The sequence below is a fragment of the Pleurodeles waltl genome, chromosome 9 (assembly GCF_031143425.1).
Source record: "Pleurodeles waltl isolate 20211129_DDA chromosome 9, aPleWal1.hap1.20221129, whole genome shotgun sequence".
NCBI classification, from domain to species: domain Eukaryota; kingdom Metazoa; phylum Chordata; class Amphibia; order Caudata; family Salamandridae; genus Pleurodeles; species Pleurodeles waltl.
In genome coordinates, this window is record NC_090448.1 from 69,465,924 (window position 1) to 69,488,364 (window position 22,441).

At 42.1% G+C, this 22,441-nt stretch overlaps 1 protein-coding gene across 4 annotated transcripts in view; it reads right to left on the bottom strand.

Annotated features, from left to right (window-relative positions):
- Nucleotides 1-19,921, bottom strand: part of LOC138258968 (cullin-associated NEDD8-dissociated protein 1-like) — a 191,451-nt gene extending 171,530 nt beyond the window's left edge. Inside the window, exons 1-3 of one of the 4 annotated variants that reach the window (XM_069206323.1) lie at nucleotides 19,718-19,921; nucleotides 2,712-2,855; nucleotides 868-1,022 (exon numbers count right to left, since the gene is read on the bottom strand). In XM_069206323.1, coding sequence (XP_069062424.1) covers nucleotides 868-1,022; nucleotides 2,712-2,855; nucleotides 19,718-19,785 — 367 coding nt within the window. In that variant the 5' untranslated portion in view covers nucleotides 19,786-19,921. The remainder of the gene's footprint in view (nucleotides 1-867; nucleotides 1,023-2,711; nucleotides 2,856-19,717) is intronic. The other 3 variants (XM_069206321.1, XM_069206322.1, XM_069206324.1) reach the window with 3 other exon arrangements.
- Between the last annotated feature and the right edge of the window lie 2,520 nt (nucleotides 19,922-22,441).

The following is a 22,441-nucleotide window of genomic DNA, read 5'->3' on the forward strand; positions in this document are numbered from 1 at the left end:
AGCATTGGCCACGTTAGACCCAGTCAGTGATCTACCCTGAGCGACAGCCAGTGGTTAGACAGATTGCAAGAGTTCCTCCCATCACCTTTTGTATGTTTGGTGTGACGCCCTAAGATCCCAAGGGCATGCCCAGACATGGTTGCCTTGCTCGCTGTGCCGTTGCAGCAAAGTTGCACCTGACTGAAAAGGACTAATCAGGCCAAAACCGGTCTTGAGTTGCTTTTGTTCCGGTTCAGAGAGTACGTGGCTTTGTAGTTTGGGCTAGACTGTTCCTACTGGAGCAGGATCAATACTGATATGGGTATGTCTGGGTGTAACCAGAGGTGGCAAAAAAACAATGGGTTGCAATGCTACTCAAAGCGACTGCAAACGGTTAAACAAATTGCAAGTATTCCTCCCATCACCTTTGTATGTTCAATAATTAATAAAAATACAGAGTATGGCCCAAGATTGTTGAAAGAAAATCTCACTCTTGACATTTAAGGAGCCAAACTTTTAGCTCCAGAAACATGCTAGCAGTTACCTCGACAATAGAAAATGATCCCAAAACATTTTGAGTCTATCATTTTAAAACAGAAAATAAGTCTGCTGAAGAATTATTAGATCTATAACTGCAATAAATCCCATTACAGGAGCTGTATAATGTAATACCCTGGCACTGTAATACTGCAGGGAGCTTACTATCTACGCCAGAATGTAAGACCCCAAAGTCAAAGTTACTTTTTAGATGTTTCTTTTGTGTATCTCCTAAAATCCTTACTGATTCAGGGCCTTGACTTCTGACATCGAACTGAAAAATAATGCAAATACATTTCCAATACAATCTGGGCTTGCATTTCCTAGAAATTCATGCTGTTACACTATTACCTGTAGATGTTGGAGGCAGCTCAGAAATGACGGTCTTTAGCCCAATGTTGGAAATGTCCCTCAGCTGTTCTTTGTCAGAGAGCATGTTTGTACATAATGTATCTACGATCGTCTCCACCTGGTACTCCTTCACCTTCCCAACCAACGGCCCCAAGCTGTAATAGAGAAATGGAACCACGGAAACATGTATCTTGGGATCTGCATATATACAGCTGATGTCTGCCATTTATTACCCCTGTATGGATCTTCACAAAAGAGAACAAATTACCAGAATTTCACTTATTTTAAGAGAGCTATATGAAACTGTAGAACGCCAGCCACGAGATACAGATGTAATAAGGGTTTTCCATTAAGGTATGAGTACTTGATCCTTTCTGAAAAGCAATATCATTGTCAGAAGGTTTGCTTTACCTGTAAAGTTTGAGCACAGACACCTGTCATGGGGCCTACTGTCTCCCCTATCTTCTAGGGTTGCATGGAGAATTTTGCTCATTCACCTGATGAAGAAAAACCCCAGCTACACCTCTAGTAAAAGCCTCTGCCCGGACCCTGCATTAAAACTGTGGTCCTTCAGCTGCTAGGGACCCTACCATTCAAGCTTATTGCCCGGCGACATAAGAAAAATCCCAAACTCCCCACTCTACACAACAGTCCTGGAGGCCTAACTTCTACAGTAGATCACCTGCCTACACTACTCCCAATTTCACACCCTCACATCATCATTAAGCATCAGGACACAATGCAAAAAATATGATGTATAAAATGTAAGTAATGCAATATTTCTTTAAATCCTGGTATAAATGCTCAATTGGAGTGCATAAATACAAATGTTAAATACTGACCTCTCTTAGCATGTCTGTTGGAGTTTTCATTGGAAAGACTTTTATTGCTGAGCACCTCTGCTTTACTAGTGACTTGATCAAAACACAACTTAGCAAGGCATGCTAAATAATTAAATTCTCTTAATTTGACAAGCCCATCAGTTCTCACAAGGAACAATGCAGCACAAACTAGGGAGTGCTTGAAACAAATGTTAGGTAGTGGCAAAATTACAGATTTTGGAACCAATTAGTACTGGATCTAATCCAGGTTTCTCACTTGCTCGAACTGTGACATACAGAGTAGATGACTGTTCCTTGCGCCACAGACACCTCCACGGTCAAAAAAGGAGCACTTAGAAATATTTCGTAATGATGGTATTAAGCACTGTACACAAACAAACTAAACTACACTTCTTTAATTTCAAAACAGAGGAGACCAAGTATTTCTTAAAAAACATTTGACTACACGAAGTGGGATTTGCTTAAATATTCATTTAAAAAAAATAACACTGCACAGTTTCTAGGTGGACACAGGGGTGGGGAGCATGGGGGATGGGGAAGGTCAGTGATTCTGCAAAAGACTCCCAGCGAGAGCTGGGCACAATGATGTGTTACATAAGTTTATTATGTAAGTAAGGCATCCTGTAGTACAGCATTCTTTTAAACTGAACAAAAAGAGCATGGTGAAGAATTCTGAATGTCAGGGGACGCCTGCCAAGAGTTGATAGGTCCAGGAGATTATTGGGTATATCATAGTCTGTTTTCTTTATTCTTAACATCACTTGCAGCTGCATACTGAAAGACTGAGGACTGCAGTGAAGGGGTAATTCTCCTCTTCACTGACAAGGAGGACATGTCTTGCTCTTGGATCCTATAATTGGCCAGCGAGGCGTGCTTGTAGATCTGGTGTGGCTTCTAGCTGATACATGGGGATCCCCAATGTTCACACTGTGTCTCTGCCCCAAAAACGCAAAGGAAATGCCGTAGAGAACAGCCTGCAAGCAGCACAAGGCAACCTCTTACCACTTTACTGCCAGGTTCTGCACCTCGCCATTTTTATCCTCCAGCAACTTCAGGAGCATCTTCACAACTTTCTTCTCACTGTCTTCGTCCAGCTTCATGGAATCTTTTTGCAATTCGACCATCAGGTCGTTGGTGGCCATAAACCTGCAGAGAAATCAAAGGTTAGCTTTGTGACTGGAAGACTGCTTGTTATCTTAGGCTCAGAACACTGGAAAGAAGCCCTAATGCAAAGAGAAAGATCATTGTTGTGGCAAAGTCTGGATCTCCAAACCTGAAATGCTCAGGGTGCAGTTGCTAAATGTGAGGAGGGAGAATGTTCACTTCTAGGACTTATATGACAAAATTACAAGCCTCTGTATCAGGCACACCTTTTGAATCCAAGTTCCTATCACTAGTGGAGATACCAGCCGTCTCCATCCATGTGCAAGATTCGAGATAAACTAATTTAAAAGAGAAATCTCTCTACAATAAATGTTTCGGGTTTAGTCATTTATCATAAAAGACAAGCGCAACAAATTAATACTACAGCATATTTTTACATTATACCTAATTACAATATGTCCACTATATATACCTAAATACAATACCAATAAGTACATGAAGAAAATTAATACTGTAACAACTAACAAAAAATAAACACAAACAGAAAAAGGGGGTAAAACGGCAAAAGCAAAGGAAAAGAGGGAAGAAATAATAACAGTAAAATTGATAAATGCCGGGCTATTGATTACATTATATTTGTAACATAAACCATAATTGGCGCTCCAGTACAATTACTTAGTTTGATAATATAAGCATCAATATATGCAAAACACAAGTTTAATTTAAATTTGCCCAGATTGATTTATGCTTCAATATCTGCAGTACATTCTAGGATCAATGAAAGTTCAAAGCATAGTTAGCCAACTAAGTTGCCAATTTTTCGAGCTTGTGAATATCATATGAATTCTATGACTTTGCAAAATATAATGCATAACATGCTATTAGGAAACTTCTGGCTACCTAAAAAGCAGATGCAATCTCTAAGATTGAACACTTTATGGCTGTTAATAACATTCCACAACACAACCCTAAAACCACATTGATATGGAACCACCTGGAAGAGGGATATCAACTTGGTACACTGCATGACTTAAAGGCCAAACTCTATTCCAGATGGTCAGGTACTAGTACACCACGTCATATATTGCGAGTCATTACATCACAGATACAATTTTGAACCTTTAGTTCCTTATTATTGATTTAAAGAGGGAAAGAGAGTGAGAGCGAGAGAGAGATTATATATATATATATATATATATATATATGTAAATATATATATAGTCACATAAAAAAATAAAGGTTACAGGGACGTTAAAATTAGGCTCATATTTTAAACGCAGAAACCCATAGAAATTCACCTGTTATAGTTAGAATTATCTTAAGTAACTATAACTTGTCCCCTAAAGTAACTATAACTTGCGCCCCTTTGCCATTTCATAAAAAATGTTACTGCAAATAATACATTGATATTAACAATGATGTTATCAACGATGTCATGAGTGCCGTAATTTGTGGGGTAATCAGCAGTGCATGGCGAGGGCGCAAGTTATAGTTACTTTAGGGCACGAGTTATAGTTACTTGAGATAACTCTAACAGGTTAATTTCTATGGTTTTGTATGTTTAAAATGGGAGCCTAACTATATCGTCTCTGTAACCTTTGTTTTTTTAAGTCAATTTCTATGTTTTTAAAATTCTATTGCTAACTAAAACGTCCCTGTAACCTTTGTTTTTTCAGCAAATGTCTATGTTTTTTTTTTTTTTTTAAACATAAATTAATTTTCATTACTATACCTTAATCCAACCACCACGGCCTGCGGCCAAACCCCCTAACACAACCCTGAGAGAAAGTGAGAGATATTAAGTGAGAGAGAGAGAGAGAGAGCGATTTAGGCTCTGATGAATGATATACTTGGAATACGATATTTCCATTCAAATTGAAAAGAAAAATGTTTTTGTCAACTAAAGCAGGAAATGACCACAGGTTCACCTAGACTGGAACCCTTAACCTTTATTTAGTGTGCATGTCTGAGACCTTAGCCACCAGGCCAGAGGTGACTCCTTACTGTGCAGTGTCCAGACTTAGATACGACATTCAACCAACATATTTTAAGGGGAAAAAGACTTCAATGGTACATCACTAGGAATGTTTACCAGTGAAAACACTAGAAAATAAACAGATGCACTAACAAGCGATAGTAGGATTTGAACCTTTAGCCTACTGAGTGACAGCACAAGAGCCTGACCATTAGGTCAGAAGTGAATCTGTTCTGCTCTGAATCCAAACGTAACTATAACATTCTTAGCAAACATCTTGGTAGTCTGTATCTTTGAAGTCACTGTATGAAGAGACATTACACTCACAATCTGTCTCTCTTCCATCCCTTTATGGTATGGGATGGGAGAGGGAAAGGGAGAGAGAGACAGGACCTCGGAGGAGCTCCCCATGTCTTGCGGTAGCTGGAATTGCTCCCACAAGCAGGGAGCTGCTTTAAAGAGTATCTCCCAGCCTGCAGGAGAAATGTTTTGATCTGTTTCCCTGCACACATAGTTGTGTGCAGGGAAACAGATGAAAACTTCACTTTCTGCAAGTGGGAGCTGTTTGACAGCTCTCACTTGCAGAAAGTTAAGTGTTTGCTCTGATTTGGAGGGAGCTGTCAAAGCTCCCTCCAAGTCAGCAAACAGCTATGTCCCGGGGGTAGGCACCCCGACATATAGCAGAAGCTGGCCCTGGGGGGTGGCGATAACCAGGGCTATCTATGGCTCATTGAGGGGGGCGGCATGGCCCCCCTCCAAAGTAAAATAGCCCCGGGGAGGTGGTGGTCCCTGGCACTGCAGGGGAGCCATGAAGCCTGCCGCACTCTATCTGATTAAAGCTCTGGGGAGGAGGCGATCTTTTGCTCTTTGTTTATTAAGTGTAGCGATTAAGAAAAATGCATGTCCCCCTAATCATAGCCTTAAAGGCATCCCACCTAGTGGAGGGATCTGTATCAACTCGTGCCTTAAGTAGAAAGAACTCTCTGATTGCTTTCAGGAGTTCACCCCTAGGAAGACTATCTCTAGTAAGAAAAACTGGGAAGAAACAATTGATGATATCGTAGAGGGGTTCCTCCCCACTCCAATGTAGCTTCTACTGGGGCACGGTCTGACATAGTTATGGGATGAATGGAGACAAGACGGACCGTAAATGTTGCATTAACAATTGGCTTATAAACAGGTAATCCAACCTAGAGTAGGAACAGTGCGAGAAGATGTGTGGTCCCTGGATTGGGGATGTAGGGATCTCCATGCATCTACTAAACCCAGCACATGGAATGCCTGCTTCAGAGTCTTTGGGGAAACTTCTCGTAGTGGACGTGTGAGGGTGCCTGCTGTCTGTGCCAGAATGCCATGTGAGATTAAAATCTCCCATCAACAGGATCTCTCCCTCTGCAAATCCACTGATCATGGCCAAAAGGGAATGTAGGAATGTGGCCTGATTTGTATTAGGAGCAGGAATAGAAGCAAAAGTAGTCAATCTACCTCAGAGTAGGCCCTTCACCATTACTATCGTCCCATCAGTGTCAGTTTTTTTGGGGCTCAACTGGTGGATGGCGACTGGGATGACTATACTGGGTGACTTATTTCTGGGGGGCGAGGTTTAATTCTTTCTAGGAACTTCAGGAGACATATGATATCCCATTGGGGCACTCTTTGCTCCACAGATCTCTTATGTATGGGATACATGAATGGTGGGGTAGAGGTGTTGCGGAACCGCCAGACCATGAGTGCTTACGTCACCTCTTTCTCATCACATGCGAGACAAGTTTGGTCACGTTGCTATACAGGGTTCTGAAGAGGAATCAATGGGACATGATATGTCTCCGTCGGCACTGGGAGGATGACCTCAGGAAACCTCTGTCTGATACAGCTTGGAGGAGGGCACTGGAGCTCATGCCCAGGGTATCTAGGAATGCTAGCTTCAAGTTATTCAGTTCTACAATCTACACAGGACCTACCTCACCCCTGGGCGAATACATGTCATGTATACCGGCGCTGCACCGGGCTGTCCTAGATATTGTGCTGATGAATCTGGCTTTTTCCACATGGCGTGACGCTGCTTCCATATTAGACCACTGTCCTCCATGTGATTCACCGGGCTAATGAGCAGGAATCTGAGCTCACCCAACAAATGTGTCTGCTGGGCCTACACAAGCATGGTGAGACCCAGAAAATGATGTATAGATTTACAGACTAGGCATTCATTCTTGCCCGCAGACAACTGACAATTAGCTGGAAGTCGGATTGCAGCCCTGATACGTACAGTTGGGGGTTAGGATAGGTGGAGTGTGAGAGCGAGGCGATCCGAAGGGAAGAGACTAGGCGAGTACGAAAAATACCAACTCTGCCCGCTTGGGATACTGTTCTGTTGGCTTGTTCCAGGTTGGAACCGGGTGGAAAAATCTTGGAGGAATGCCGTGACACAAAGAATGGTCCCAACACCGGGGGAACCTCCTTCAGTTGTGTCAAGCAGGAGGGTGTGATTGGCCTCGAGGTCTCTGATGGGCACGGATGCAGAGTTGGGTGAGTGCGGCCCCGGAATGCTGGGATGGAGTGATGATTTCAAGCATTGCCAATGCACATAGGATCTGTTCACTGAGAACGGCCCTCGGTGTCCCTTTTGTTTTTTCGTATTTTTGATTTGTTGACCCTATATTACTGGTTGCTTTACTGTAGTGTGTACTGCTATTGCTTAATATTCTGCTCGCCTGCACTGCCCGCTGCGATTTGTTTTGTTTGATTAAAATGCAAATATAAATATTAACAACAACAAAAAATACACCCTTGTGAGGAAGTTATACATTTGGTAGAAAATAATACGCAGACCCGCACAAACACAGGTTTCTTTCTCTCATCATGAAAAACAATGCTGGTAAAACACCCGAATGGTAGGAAATTGGTAAATAATTGGGGTGTATAGTTAGGCAGCTATGACGCTAAACCCCCAACACCCACATTCCATCTATTACAATAACAAGGTAATAGGAATGCCTGTGTTGTTGACATCAAAAATGCAGCCAGGGAGAAGGCATTGCATAATCAGAATGGTTAAAAAATAAATAATAAAAAAAAGAAGTACATTTTCTGTTGACACATTCCATACTAATTGTTACATATAAGAGCTAAAAAAGTAACATATATAAAAAAAAATTTTAAAGGAGTGTTCAGGGATGCATCACGCTTTGGGGTGGTACAGAGTTTAAGGTTCAGGGATCTGTAGTGTAACCCCATTAGCATTCAATTCTGTTTTTCAGAAACGAAACCTCATAGGAGTGGTTTGTTTCTGAAAAATCAAAATGACCATGGCCCAACAGAAATATTTCTTCCTGTACAAAGAAGTCATTGTTTGTTTTCCCTGACTTGGTACACCATGCATTGAATTGTGGATCAGGGCAGAGAATGCATGCTTCAGGAGGACCGATCCAAATGGGGAGGACCTCCTGAAGAATGAACAGCAGCTGTCCTTTAGTGGATTGGCTACGGCTTTTGATTGACCATCAGATCACCAGCAGTGAATGCACCAGTGGTCAATCAGTGTTTCTCATTCTCTCCAAAAGGGCAAAAGAGATTGTTAAATTTATCAGGGTGGGTCCTCTGCAGTTAGAATGCAGGGGTCCATAAATAATATTTGGACTTCTTTCTTGGTCCTGATTTTTCAGTGTATGTATATGCTCTGCTACATGAAGGCAATACCATAAACATGGTTTACAAAAAAGTTTGGTGGAGTGGGAGAACTACAACTCCATAGCGGGTCTTCTCTACCACAAAACTCTAAATGATTTGCAAAGTGATTAAATACATGCATGCACCTATGATGACTTCAGTTTCGCACATGGGAAGAATGTTTACGTAATAGTTACCATGCATGATGGAGATTCAGCCAAAGAGACGTGTACATGCGAGACATGCTCCACAGAAGAGATACATCTTCTGGGGAATTTTAGAAGCAAACATCTCAGAGTGTCCGAGTGAAAGATTTTGGCCACTGTAAAAGCAAGGTTTCAGAGGAGGTATGCGTAGCCAAATAAAAAGCACAAGTGGTGGAATCAGCAACACGTGGGAAAGATGGGAAAGGTGTTCCGCCCTGTCCCCGTTTCAGCTTTCAGGCCGGTCCATTATTTTCTCTCCATGGACTTGGCAATCTGATAGTCCACTGGGAGTACTCTATGACACTGTTGACATTCACAAACAGACCTACTGGTCTGTGAAATGGATCCAAAGTGTTCAATCTTCCAAAGTCAATGGTAACTACTACAGACACAGACCAGGCTTTGGGTAGGTTTGTGATTGCGGAGTCTGTTTGGGTACACAACCTAGAGGGGAGAAAGTCTACCAGGAATCATACGGCACTTGAATTCCCACTGGTCAAAAACAACTCAAGAATGTTTGTACCATTAAGAGGTCGAGGACAAGCACTCAGGGATGTGGAATTCCTATCGCCTGACGCCCGGGACATCTTGTTTGGGGTCAAGGGCAACAAGTTTTCATGTTTACTTTGTCCTTGAGACAAGTAGGCCCAACCCTCTGCAGCACAAACCCTTTGGCTGCCAGTTTACAGAGAGTGGAACTCTCTGCAGTTGAGGTAATGTGTTTCCAAAAGATAATGCTGTTCAAACTTGTATTTATGGTTCATTATTTGAAAGCCTTCATTATTAGGGTGAGTGCTGTAAATAAATGTTTTAAGGTCACACTTCACTACTGACGTTGGTTCCAGTACAAAAAAAAAAAGTGTACACACGTTTGAAAAGTTTAGGCTATGAGGCTAAGTATAATGCTCCCAGAATGCTCTCTGATTAGATGCAAACGTTTGCAGAAGCTTGTAAGCAAGAGAGAAGAGTCTTTGCTTTTAAAATAAAATGTTCAGAAAAAATGCAAGTAGGGAAAAAGTTTAGCTACCATGAAATTTTAGGTGCTATTTCTCTGAAGTGTCATTTAGTAAAATGTGTTGATGCATGCTAGTATTTCCCAAAAACATTTCTAATGAAAAATCAGTGTAACCATTTTCAACACGATTATGGGAAGCATGAAAATAAACAAACACTGAAAAAAGTCAACTGATCCGACATATTTTTATAAGTCTTTTAGTTTCATCAATGCGTGCCTTGTTTTGACATGGCTTTTTTAACACTTTATTGTTGTGGGAGCTACCAGGCCCTCCACATTGTAACAAACACTGGCAAAAAAAAAAAAAAAAGTTTTTGAACTCTAAAAGCACACGTTGCCACCAGTGGCATAACAAAGGCCCCGAAACCGCCCTCCAGGGGACCCCTTCAGCACAGCACCTGCCCTGAGTGAGTCTGAAGAGGGGGCTCCTCCATGTTCTTTGCAAAGGGGCACCCTCCAGTTTTGTTACGTCACTGATTGCCACTGTAGTTCCTGACACTGAACAAAACTACTTTGTGTGCCAATATGCTCCTTGTGGAAGAGCAGAATGCGATCACTCACAGTAAAGCCAGCTGATAGAGAGAAAAATAGAAGTTTAATAAAAACAAAATGTCTTTGTTAACACCAGACCTAATTAGGGACCAAGACCCACATGTAGGTAGCTTTTTGCATGTCGCAAACAGCGAATTTCACTGTTTGCCACGTGCAAAAAGTACATTGCGATGCACAAAGCCAGTTTTGCGATTCGGTAACCTGGTTACCGAATCGCAAAACAGGTTTGCGACTCGCAATTAGGAAGGGGTGTTCCCTTCCTAATTGCGACTCGCAGTGCAATGTCGGATTGTTTTGTGACCACGGGCGCAAACCAATCGCAGTTTGCACCCATTTCAAATGGGTGCTAACCCATTCGCAAAAGGGAAGGGGTCCCCATGAGACCCCTTCCCCGTTGTGAATGTCACTGTAAGCCTTTTTTCAGAGCAGGCAGCAGTCCTGTGGACCACTGCCTGCTCTGAAAAAATGAAATTAAAACATTTCATTTTTGTAATGCATCTCGTTTTCCTTTAAGGAAAACGGGCTGCATTACAAAAAAAATAAAAACTGCTTTATTGAAAAGCAGCCACAGACATGGTGGCCTGCTGTCTCTAGCAGGCCACCATCCCTGTGAGGGCCGCCATTCGCAAGGGGTCACAAATTGCAACCCACCTCATGATTATTCATGAGGTTGGCATTTGCGACCCCCTTGCGAATCGCAGATGGTGTCAGGGACACCATCCTACATTCGGATTTACGAGTCGCAAATTGCGAGTCGCAAATCTGAACTTACTAGATGTGGCCCCAAATTCTTAAAGAAAGTCACAAAAGTGCACCCATGGTATATGTCTTTGAATTAGTGGCTTTCAAGAGAAGTATACCAGGAAATCGTACCCCTATAAAAAAATTGTGAACTGTATTTTAGCATGGGTAAATACGCATGTGTATATTCGCTCATGTGAAAATCTTTTGAGCATTTGCAAGTTAATTTTTCCTCCAGCCACTTTCTTCCCAACCCTGGAAGAAGTTCTAATTCTGCCATTGTCAGGAGTAAATTTCCAACCTTTCTTATTATGGGAAAATATTAGAGAGAAGCTGGTGAAAATCTTTAAAACATGCAGGTTAGTAGGTTTGCAGACTCAAAGGCATTCCAGCCCTGGAACTATTGCTTACTGCTTCCTCCAGCCCCAGTATGCAGATCTGCAGAAATGTGGCAAAATAAGGAAATTGCTACAGTAGGGATTGAAACTGCAAAGTATTCATGCCCTACTATGGGAGTAGCCCTGGCATAATCAGAGAGGCTATTATCAGAGCTCTTACATAATGAGATTGCTGCCATAATGTGTCACCACACTACATGGCACCAGAGGGACAAGTAGATCTTTTTGCAGGACAAGTAGATTTGAGAAGCAACCTGTCCCCTGGACAAGTAGATATTTTAATAAATTCCACACCCCTGAGCACTGTAGGGAGCCAGCGTGCCCTCTACATTTTGGGACGCTCCTATAAGTCACTTTTCAATTCAAATCGAATACAGAGGTTTTCCTCTTTGCCATTGTCCTGATTCTAGACCCTTCCTATAAATTCCATCTGCAGAACTCTCACTTACTTTTAATAACCACTAAAGCCTAACCATAAATCACAGCTTCTCTGTCCCAACTGTTGGGTCAGTGGGTGGCCATGTCCCATGAGAGCACCAGCCAACTAAAATGCATAACTGTAACCTGTTCAGAGAGTGTGCAATTGGTTCTGGTACTCGTACACAGCCCAGAAGGACACAGACAGAAGGCATACAGGGGCTGATAAAAAGGATATAGAAGCTGATGACTACAGATAATACAGGAAAGCAAGTGGCTCACAGAAAGCAGGCAAAGGCTGAGGAGCACAACCAGACGACAGACGATTCAAACAAGAAGCAGACACAGTATGAAGGGTACACAAAGGGACTGGGGTCAGAGTAATGGAGAAAACATAAATTAAGTAGTGAAGATAACCAGCTGCCAAGAACCAAACAAGTCAGGCAAGACCAGTGAAACACATATAGGAAGTAGTCATGAGTTAAAAGACACCGACTGGACTGATGGGGGAAGAGAGGCTGCAAATAGGGACCAAGGCAGCATGGATCGGAAGCAGATGGGTCAAGGTGCACATATAAGAGGCAGGTGCTGCCACAGACAGGAAACAGAGAGGCCCCAGGAGAACAAAAGGGAAGAAGGCAGACCGGGATTGAAGTGTATATGGAGAGAAGAAGAGAATAAATAGGGGTTAAGAAGAATAGAGGAGTCAAATAGTACAAGTAAGAAGCAACTGAATGTGCAGGCAGTCGATGTGGTAGGGATGCATATAAAAAGCATAAATAACCATGACGTGCAAATATGAGGTAGGCTGGAGACAAGAGAACTGTCAAGAATAAGATAAGGGCCTAGGGTCGCCGGTGGAGGCAAAAGGGATCATAAAGGAAGCAGACAGGAACCAGGGAGGCCAACACAGGCAGGCAGAAGATGTTGGCCAAGGGGGATGGACAGAGGCTAAAGGGTGTAGTCAGAAGGAGACAGGCGCCACACAGTGCAGATGGGGACAGTGGTGTGTAGACATGGGCAAAAAATGCTAGACTGGGCAGAAGGGGTCAGATATGGGCTGGAAGTGAAGCAATATGTAATGAAGAAGTCAGGGACAGAGGGGAGCAGGCCTTTGGAGGAGGCAGGCCTTTGCAGACAGCGACTGAGATATGTACACAGAAAGCAGAGGGAGGCTGGAAGGTGCAGTGAGGGTGAAGGAGGGAGTAAACAGAAAGCACATAGAAGATGAAGGCTTCAGGCAGGTGTTGAAGGATGTAGACTGACGTCAACAAATACATAGAGGAAACAGTGGCTAGATAAGGAGTACACATGTGCTGAGGAGTAGAGATAAGATCATATGGACCGACAAGAAGAGAATATGAAGAGTGCAAACAGGAAGGAAAAGGGGCCTATTGTGTAGACAGGTTCCAATGATGTAAACAGAAAGCAGACAGAAAATGCAGAACACCAACTGGAAGGGGGGGTGGCATAGAAGTACCAAGGGAGCATTCAGGAAGCAAAACAGCGAGGGCTACTAAAAAGAAATATTCAAGTTAATAGGAGCGCAGGAGTGATCCACTCGATAATAAACAACCCAGACATCAGCAACGGATTTAAACATTATTGAAAAAGTGTATACAAACAGGAATAAGCAGGACTCCAAGGAAGGAGTTACCTTTCCACTTACTTGTGTTTTAGAACTGCAGTGCAAGAAAGCATCTAGGTGCTGTGCTGAATCAAAATGTGAACTTATGGAAGGCTCTCACTGGCAGAAGTGGCAATTTACAGCCATAAGGGCACAACATTTGTTGGGGGAAACAATCAAAATCCACCCTTAAAGCCATTCCACATGGTATCTGGAAAAATATAGCTCTGTCACTGAAAAGCAGACAAATGGATGAAACCATCACCTTTTGAAGACATCATTCAAGCTGTAGCTTGTAGGTAGTTACCACATCCCTGCCACAGCCAGAAAGGAGGACAGTACTGGAGAGACGGGATGGGAATAAGAAGCAGGTGTGTGCTTCTTATCTTCAGCTCTATCCATAAAGAGACATAACAACTTCAGATGGTGCTTTAAGAGGCCTGCACTGGGGAGGTGGGATTGATACTGGGAGGAGGAGTACACTCCAACTTATAGCCTCAAGCAACCTGCGTTTACAGCTAAAAACAAACATGTGGGTATGGTCTAGGAACCGAACATCCCGTGCAAAGGAGAATCACAGGAAAAATAGTTTGACAAACGTGAAAGAAGTCTAGCAAAATGCAATTTCACACAAGTATGTTCTTTATCACAAGAAGTATAAAAAGTTAAGAGGTAGATACTACGTAAATGAACGTGCATGCTGATGAATGGTGCCAGAGTTCCAAAGGTAATGAACCTCCAGTCATTTATGAACAGGTTATCCACGCAGAGGTGTGATAGCATGGCAGCTTCTGGCCAGGGGATTCCTGGGTTTATTCCCAGGCCACGGGGAAACACGTTTGCAAATGTGAACAGCTATTCAGTCCTCCTGCAGCTGTCTCCATGCATCATACTCAATTAGGTCTACAAATATAGGCCAGCTTCAATGAAACTCTATACAGTGGATCCTCGAGTGACCACAGCCTTGGCATCCCAGGAGCGATCACTGTCCTCGCTGCCTCTCATTATGTCACTAGCATAGAAGCCGACTGGGCAGCGTCACAATCAGCAGAGGAGTCCAGATTCTACAGTTCTAAGACACAGAAAATTAGTAAATCTCAAAAAGAAAAAACACAGATGAAGACCAAGCTCTCGTCTTAATATATCATCAGGGGATTGTGGACAGCACCAATCTCAGTCCAGTAAATCTGGAGTTGACCACGTCTTCTATAAACGTTTAGGCACCCGATTTTATTTATTTATTTTATATTGCCCTTGCTAATACAAAGCGTATACACTTCCAATTTCAATACATTTCCAGCAATTCCTTGTAAGATTTTTATACAGAAAATACCTGCTTTTCTGTGTTCACAAATCAAAAATTGAGTTTCTCGACAGACACAAGAGCTTTGAAGAACGAGTTAAAATAGAAATGAATGTTGTTTTCAACACATGCCAGCAAGAGATTGCTGCAAGGCTCCAAACCTGCAAAAGTCACAATAAATGCTAATTGACAGTGACGGAAGAGAGAAATTAGTACACCAATATAAATCTCACTAGGACTACCTCTGTCGCTAGTCCCACTACAATAGACAGGGGGACAAAGTCCCAGCATCCAAAAAAAGCACACTTATACAGAGCACCATCCCAAATAAAAAAATATGTTGCAAAGGTAATCAGTCGAAACCTGAGGACAATAGAAAATGAATGATACCCTGTCTGCCTGTGCTGTTGTCCCATAAACTTTACCAAGTGATGGTGTGTCCTACCTGCCCTTATTCACTACCCAATCACCACGCGTCCAAGCCTTGCCACAAAACATTGGTGGAAAAAGCACCTGTGCAACCGCAACCACGGCTTAGTCAATCGTATTTCTTCAACTTCAACTGCCCTTTGTTGGCATATCAAAAATAAATAAGTAGTGGTAACAGGTTTTTCGGAAATCATTGTTTTATATAGAAGAAGAAAAATATATCATATTTCGATCTCCTTTCATGGTTATAAGCGGCGAAGACAGAGCTGAATCAATACGTACTCATCATTTTAAGTAACTTATATTTAAAAAAAATACATTTGTGGATAAATGTTTTGAAAGCATTACCTGGGCAGTTATTCCACAGGTGTATCTGTGTTTTGCTACTGAGTTATCCATCTCCCATTGTAATATCTATGGTTTAGTCTAAGTGGTTTATAACCTCACTGGGTGTGCGCACCTCTGTTGGATGTGAGTATCAATAAGTGTGATTCGGTGGGTTTGATATGCCAGAACTAGCTCAAATATAACTTGTATTTTTCTAGGTTGTATCTAACTCATGATAACGACATGTTCATAACTACAAACAGTAGTACCCATCTAGTACTCGTGCAACATCAACATCAGTTTACCCTATTGTGTACATTCCTTGTGTGAATCATGCAAGTACTAGGAAAGAAAGCCGGGCCAATGGAAGCATACACAAAAAAGATCAGGGATTTGCTGAACGATAAACAATTCTTCTTCAGTACACAATTATGTTAACACATCCTCTAACACCACTGAAATACACATTTGAAGCACTAAGTACACAATTAAGTCCAAGGAGGTGGAACCTGAGGAATTGACAAGATCACACAGCATTAAAGTGGGATTATAAATTCAAATCGAGGACTGCCCACAAAACCAGTCTTTTTGAGTGGAAAATAAAAGACTAAATTCATCAATTTTGTTCTAGTTAGAAGCAAAAAAAAACAAAAGGAATTGTAAGACGATCTTAAGGGTTGGTGAGGTAAAAAGTAGGCGGTCTGTCCACAGTTTAAACTATTCTATATGTTAAGTCAATAGCACCAACACTATTTTCTATCATAATAAATTAATGTTAGATTAACATCTCGGATAAGAAGTCTTAAAATCTAGCAGTGGGCTAAAATGCTTGGGTGCCGCACAAATCAATGGTTCATCACTACTGGAATCAAGGGCTCGTCAGCTCTCTGAAGACTTGCTGCCAGGTAAGCCTGGCGGCAGCAGCAAATCCGTCACCATCTCCCACTGATGATCTGTTTTAAATTTAGCTTTTAACTGCAGAGGTTCTGTAGAGCCTGCACCATCTCCCATTTGCAGTCACTTGATATGGGGAATAAATCAAAAATACATTTTACATAAATTATCATATAACAAACTTGAGAAGATCAGCAGAAAACTGCACACTGTCAGCCGCAAATTGAGGCGTTGGAGCCATTTTCGAGCGTATACACTTTTCCCAGCATGGTTTTAAATGTAATTAGTATTCCCTGACTCTGGAAACAGGGTTTGGTCTTCCTAAGTTCTGTGATGTCAACCTAAAGAGCAGGTGAAACTTTTTGCCTGGCTGGAAATCTAAAATATTTACAAACAAATATGGTGATAGGCTGTTTCACCATACGGACCACAATTTGGGAATGCTCTTCATTTGCACCTCAGACTTTGTGCTTCATTAGAGCAATTCGGGATCAAGCTCAAACCAACCTAATTAAAACCTTCCTATCTTAGATACTACTCCTTCTACCTCTAAAAAAAATCACATTGTTAGGGAGAAGTTATGGTTTCTTCTATGCATAACACATTACGTTACAAACATCTCTGAACCTGCCTTAAAAAGTTGTGGTTATGAACCAAAACCTACCCCACTGAAATCAACCAACTACGATTAACTATACAAACCATAACTTCTGCAGCCACAATGAAAACCATAACTCATCCACAAAATGCACTATGCTCGATCTCAAAACATAGGTAAACATAACTGATAAACTTGTTTTTATTTCATAATCCCAACTTCCCCTTAACTGTTTTAATTTAATGGCTCATATGATCCCACACCCAATGCAAGGTCAATCAGATGTCAACACACCTACCTTTACACATCCATGCATAAAGAGTACATGCAAGCAGTCATAAAACATATAGAAATCCACTGTCATGTGCCAACAGAATAACCATCAGACACCCACACAAGCACCATTTAACAAATGTAAACAGTGTCTATACACAGACTTAGTCAAGTAATAATGCTTTTACGCACCCATATTGAAACATTTTCTCTAACACAGGATGCTTCAAATTTAGGGGCTGATTTAAAGTTTGGCAAAACCCTCAGACTGTAAGTCTCATTTAGAGTTAGGCAGATCATAAGTATTCTATTGATGGATCATCTGTTGGGTCTGTTGATGGACAGTTTCCTCTGACACCCGTCGGAGGAAGGACTTTACACCATCCACCCTGGATAGGGCAGATGTGTAATGTCTTTCTTTCCTATGGCAATAAGGTACAGTAAAAAACACTATTGACCCCTCAACCTGGGAAGAAATCTCCTAGGGTGTTGGGACCAGAGGGAGTTTGTTTTAGATTTGAAAAGTTTGATGGCCAGCCATCATGGCCAAAAATACCAGTCAGCCAACATTTCCCACACTGACGGGAACCATTGATGGCAGTTTGTGTAAAAGTAGAGAATTATTCCTAATACCAACAGAAAACTCTAAATTTGGCAGACAGTGGTCCCTCCGAATTGTTGAGGTATTGTCCTCTGAAATCTCCATCCATCAAACTCTAAATCAGACTCTTAGTCAAGTAATAACAGGGAGTGCCACAGGCATCAAACTATGCACAAAGTCAAATTATGCTCCAACACAACTACCATCACAAATACAAACACTCATCATCATACACTTGTGCCAAGCTACCAGAGGGTTACAGGTAGGTTTATTTAGTGCCTTTAGTAGTTCACTAACAAGGATTGTTATTATCACTTGAGATGAGTCCTTACACCCCCGCCACAAATACTCCAATTTCTTACGTTTATTTTATTTTTGCAGTGTCATATAGCTCAGACTCAGCTAAATGTCATTTTGGAGCTTTACATGAGCACCAGTTACATTACAAATTCAGATTCAGTTTTGAGGCATGGGGAGATTAAGTGATTTACTCAAAAACACATGGTGTTGAGCCGAGGCCGAGACACAAATCTGGTTTCCCATTTCCAAAGTCGGCTTTTCTTACTCTAATGCCACATCCTCTCCATGTCCTATGTTTAAGACAAAAGGCTTTGATGGGCGAATTCTTATTGAAATGAGTTAAATAATGTAGACTGGTGTTGTGTAAGATGGAATCGCACAAATTGCCTTGGTAGTGAAGCAGATGTTCATTACCATTGTTGACAATCAGGGGTAGATGATCTGAATTGTGATAATCCTTGTTAGACACTATGAAGTGGGACTTGCAGTTTAATTTGCCTGCCAGGTTCTTAGAACAAATATATTGATTAAAAATACATACATATACAGGGAGCCTTTAGATCATCAGCCCTATTCTGCAAGTGATCTGACTGACTGCCATTCACTTTGTGATTCTGTCTACGACCTTAAACAGCAATGAGCTGAAGTGAATCTACCCACTTCAGCCATTGGCGCTATTACCGTGTGACAGGCAGCAGTTCTGCCTGATCACATATGCACATCTACCTGAAGATAAGCATAGTTCAGTAGTTCAGTGCCAGGGTTGGTAAACCTGTCCTTTAGTTTGCCATTTTCTCCTTCCTTTTATAGGTGTCCTTTCTTTCCTTTTATTTTTAACGAAGAGTGACTGAGTTTATCAGGTCATGATTTTTGAATATCTTTACTCACTAGTAACTTAAGAAGCACTTTTATTTTATAAGCCACACCTATTGGGATTGACGATGCTTGTTTTTCATTAACCTCCTAAAATGAGTGTCCATGTAACAAGACTGCTCGTTCTTCATCCGTGCAAAGTGAATTGTGGGGACCGGTTATGGTGAAAGGGTGGAGGGCAGGGCTCTAGCTATGCTGCCCACAGCCTGCGTCTCCAAAACCTCGGTTACGCCGACCTCGTATGTGATCTCATATGTGATGTCATAACGTTTCTTGAAATGTCACTGATGATGTTATTTGTGATGACGTCAATTAGAATATATGGAAGATCGCAGAAGTCCGTGGTAGGATTAAGAATTATCATTATCAAAGCAATGATGTTAGTTTTAATGCATTCTGGCGCTTGCAATCGTAAAGTGTATTTATTTGAGGTTTGATCGTATAATTGAATTATAAATGCAAACCTACATGTGACTGAATGTAAAAGAATAAATACACCTCAGCCACTGACCCACGCTTTTGCTTGGGACAGACTGTCCTAGGAGTCACACGTGCGTATCAGACCTCACATGCAGACAGACTGCACACTGAACTGTCACGCGCGTGCCAACAGCAAGCTAGGCGGTTCTGCTGGTGACGCCCGCCGGGCGCCCCCCACCCGGGGCGCTGCCCTCACTCCCCGCGGCCCCGGCCTCTCCCTGCCCCGCACCTGAAGTCCTTGTCGCTGGAGCCCATCTTCTCCAGGAGGCCGCAGAGCTGGTAGGACGTTCCGCTCATGGCGAGGCCGGAGCGGAAGAACCGAGGCGCGCGACGGGGACCGGGACCGAGAGGCCGCTCTGGTGCTTCGCTCGCCCGGGTTACATGTAGGTCAGGCGCCCGGCAGCAGAGACACCGTCCTGCAGGAAGATCCGCGCATGCGCGCCGGGGACAGTGACGCAGCAGCGCCTCCAAGCGGTGGCTCCGACCGTGCGCATCCAAGAGGCCGGAGAAGGACCGTTATGTGATAAATTATTGGGAGCTTCTCTCCTTGTAGGGGACAGGCTGGCTGTAGCTGTCCCAAGCACACGTCTGGTTCTGTCGTGATGTGCGTTACAATGCGATACTTTTTCGCTGGCATGGCTAAATATAAGCAGGAGCACTAGATGAATTATGTGATTGTGCGGCCGCTGCGAGTTTCTCATAAGTATAGATTTGCAGCATTTGCCACATAATTCATCTGCCGCATAATCTGCAGATTTTAACCCCAAAATTATTTCTAGCTCATACGGTTCAAAAATTAGTAAAGTGCAGTGACATACTGATTTACAGTGCAAGGCCCTTTGAAATGATTTACTTATCACCTTTCTGTTCCTTATTGCTACATTTGGGTATTAAAATAGTACTCATGAGCCACAGCCAATGCCTAGACAGTGTTAGCAAGTTTAAATATGATGAAATAATGAAGTAATACTTTTACAAAATGTGCTGCTCTATGCCACATATTTTACCTTTTCTTGCCACATAATTTTCTCTACCCTGTGAAGTAACTGCTACTCGCAAGCCAGGTAGGTACAATCCTTTATTTAGAAGTAAGGACGGAAGAACAGGTCCGTTCAGGGAAAGGCTCTGGCTCAACTGACTTCAGGAGACTACACGACATAGAACGTGGCATCTCCCCAAGTCTGCATCACGAGCATTCTAGGAATGAAACTAGAACACTACACATCCTCCTTCTTTTCTTATAACAAGAAATATGGAACAAGAAAAAAACAATTAACAAAACAATAGATAAAAAGAACTTAAACATGAAAACCAGAAACGTCAGTTAAGTATCCTAACACGTAATCCTTCAACCAACCTGGAGGAATCACTTTCTTTTTCCTTTCCACAGACTCACACTATTGCACCCCACCAGATATACCACCACTCCCAATTTCCGACTCGGCATCCGAATCCCTTATCACATCTTCCTCCTCACACAAAACCCGATCACCAAAAACGTGTGGAGGCGCTTCCTTATTAAACACATTGTGACTCATAACTTCATCTTCCAACCATTCAGCCTTTCCACCCTCCTTATCGATAGTGTGAGCTCCACCACATCCCAATTCCTGTCCGTTACGAAGTAAGACAATACATTTAAGATTCCACACCTTACCATCACTCAGTTTTACCGCGTTATGCAAAACTTCCATGACACGTTCAGGATTAAAGTACTGGCTCTCGCCCTTCTTAACCTTGTAGGGTTTCTTAACTCTAACCAAATCACCAATATTAATATCAACAGACTTAACATGATGGAGCTTATCATAATAGGACTTCGATTTCTCAAGAGATTTATTCAAACAATCCCTTACATTCTCCTCAGACCAGTATTGAACACCAGTCTTGGTCAACCAAGCAGGGTTATGTTTACATCTTGGCCTTCTTCCCCTCATAATAATGAAAGGGCTGAGACCAGTAGTAACATTCTCAGTTATCCTATACGCCCACACAGCTTTAAAGATGGCAATGTGCCAATCCTCTCCACCATTCATAGCACTTTGAATTATACCTTTAACGACTCTATTGAATCTTTCTACCGCTCCATTCCCACTGGGATTGTACAGAGAAGTAGTTTTATGTTCAATTCCCACTCTCCTAAAATAGTTTCTTGCAGCATCTGACATAAACTGTACTCCATTATCGCTCAACAATTTAGAAGGGGTACCTTCTGCAAGGAAAATCTTATCCAAAAACTCCAACACGCTAACAGTGTCTGCTTTTTCCAAAATGCCAACTTCTGGCCATTTGGAAAACAAATCGATAAGGACTATTACAAACTCTTGAGAATCACCCACCGGACCCAAGAGATCAACAGCAACATATTCCCATGGTTGTCTTGGAATGAATGTTTGCTGCATGGAAGGTCTAAGGGTACACAAACTTTTGTCAGCTGTGGAACATATATGACAGGTTCTAACAAATCTTTCCACCGATCTATCAACACCAGCCACCAGAACAGCTCTTTTACCTCAGATTTGGTTCTAACGATGCCGAAATGTCCCTCATGACATAATTCTAAGATCACCTCCCTTATACCAGAAGGAGGAACTATCTTATCACCTCTCCAAAGAACATTGTTCACAACAGAAAGTTCGTTCCTTACCTCCCAAAAATTTCTACAAAGTTCAGGTAATAGATCCTTCTTAGGCCATCCATTCAAAACGAATTTTAAGACGGACTGTAAACTAGCATCTACCTGCATTTCCTTCCTCCAACTATCTTCATTCAGCGCAGGGCTGCCAAAGTCATGTATAAGAGCCACATTCCATTCATACCACGGGTCATCAACACATTTTTCCAACAAACTAGGTAATCTAGAAAGGCCATCCGCTAATACATTACTCTTGCCTGGTACATACATCATACGATAAGTGTAGACCTTTAAACGCATAGACAACCTTAAGATTCT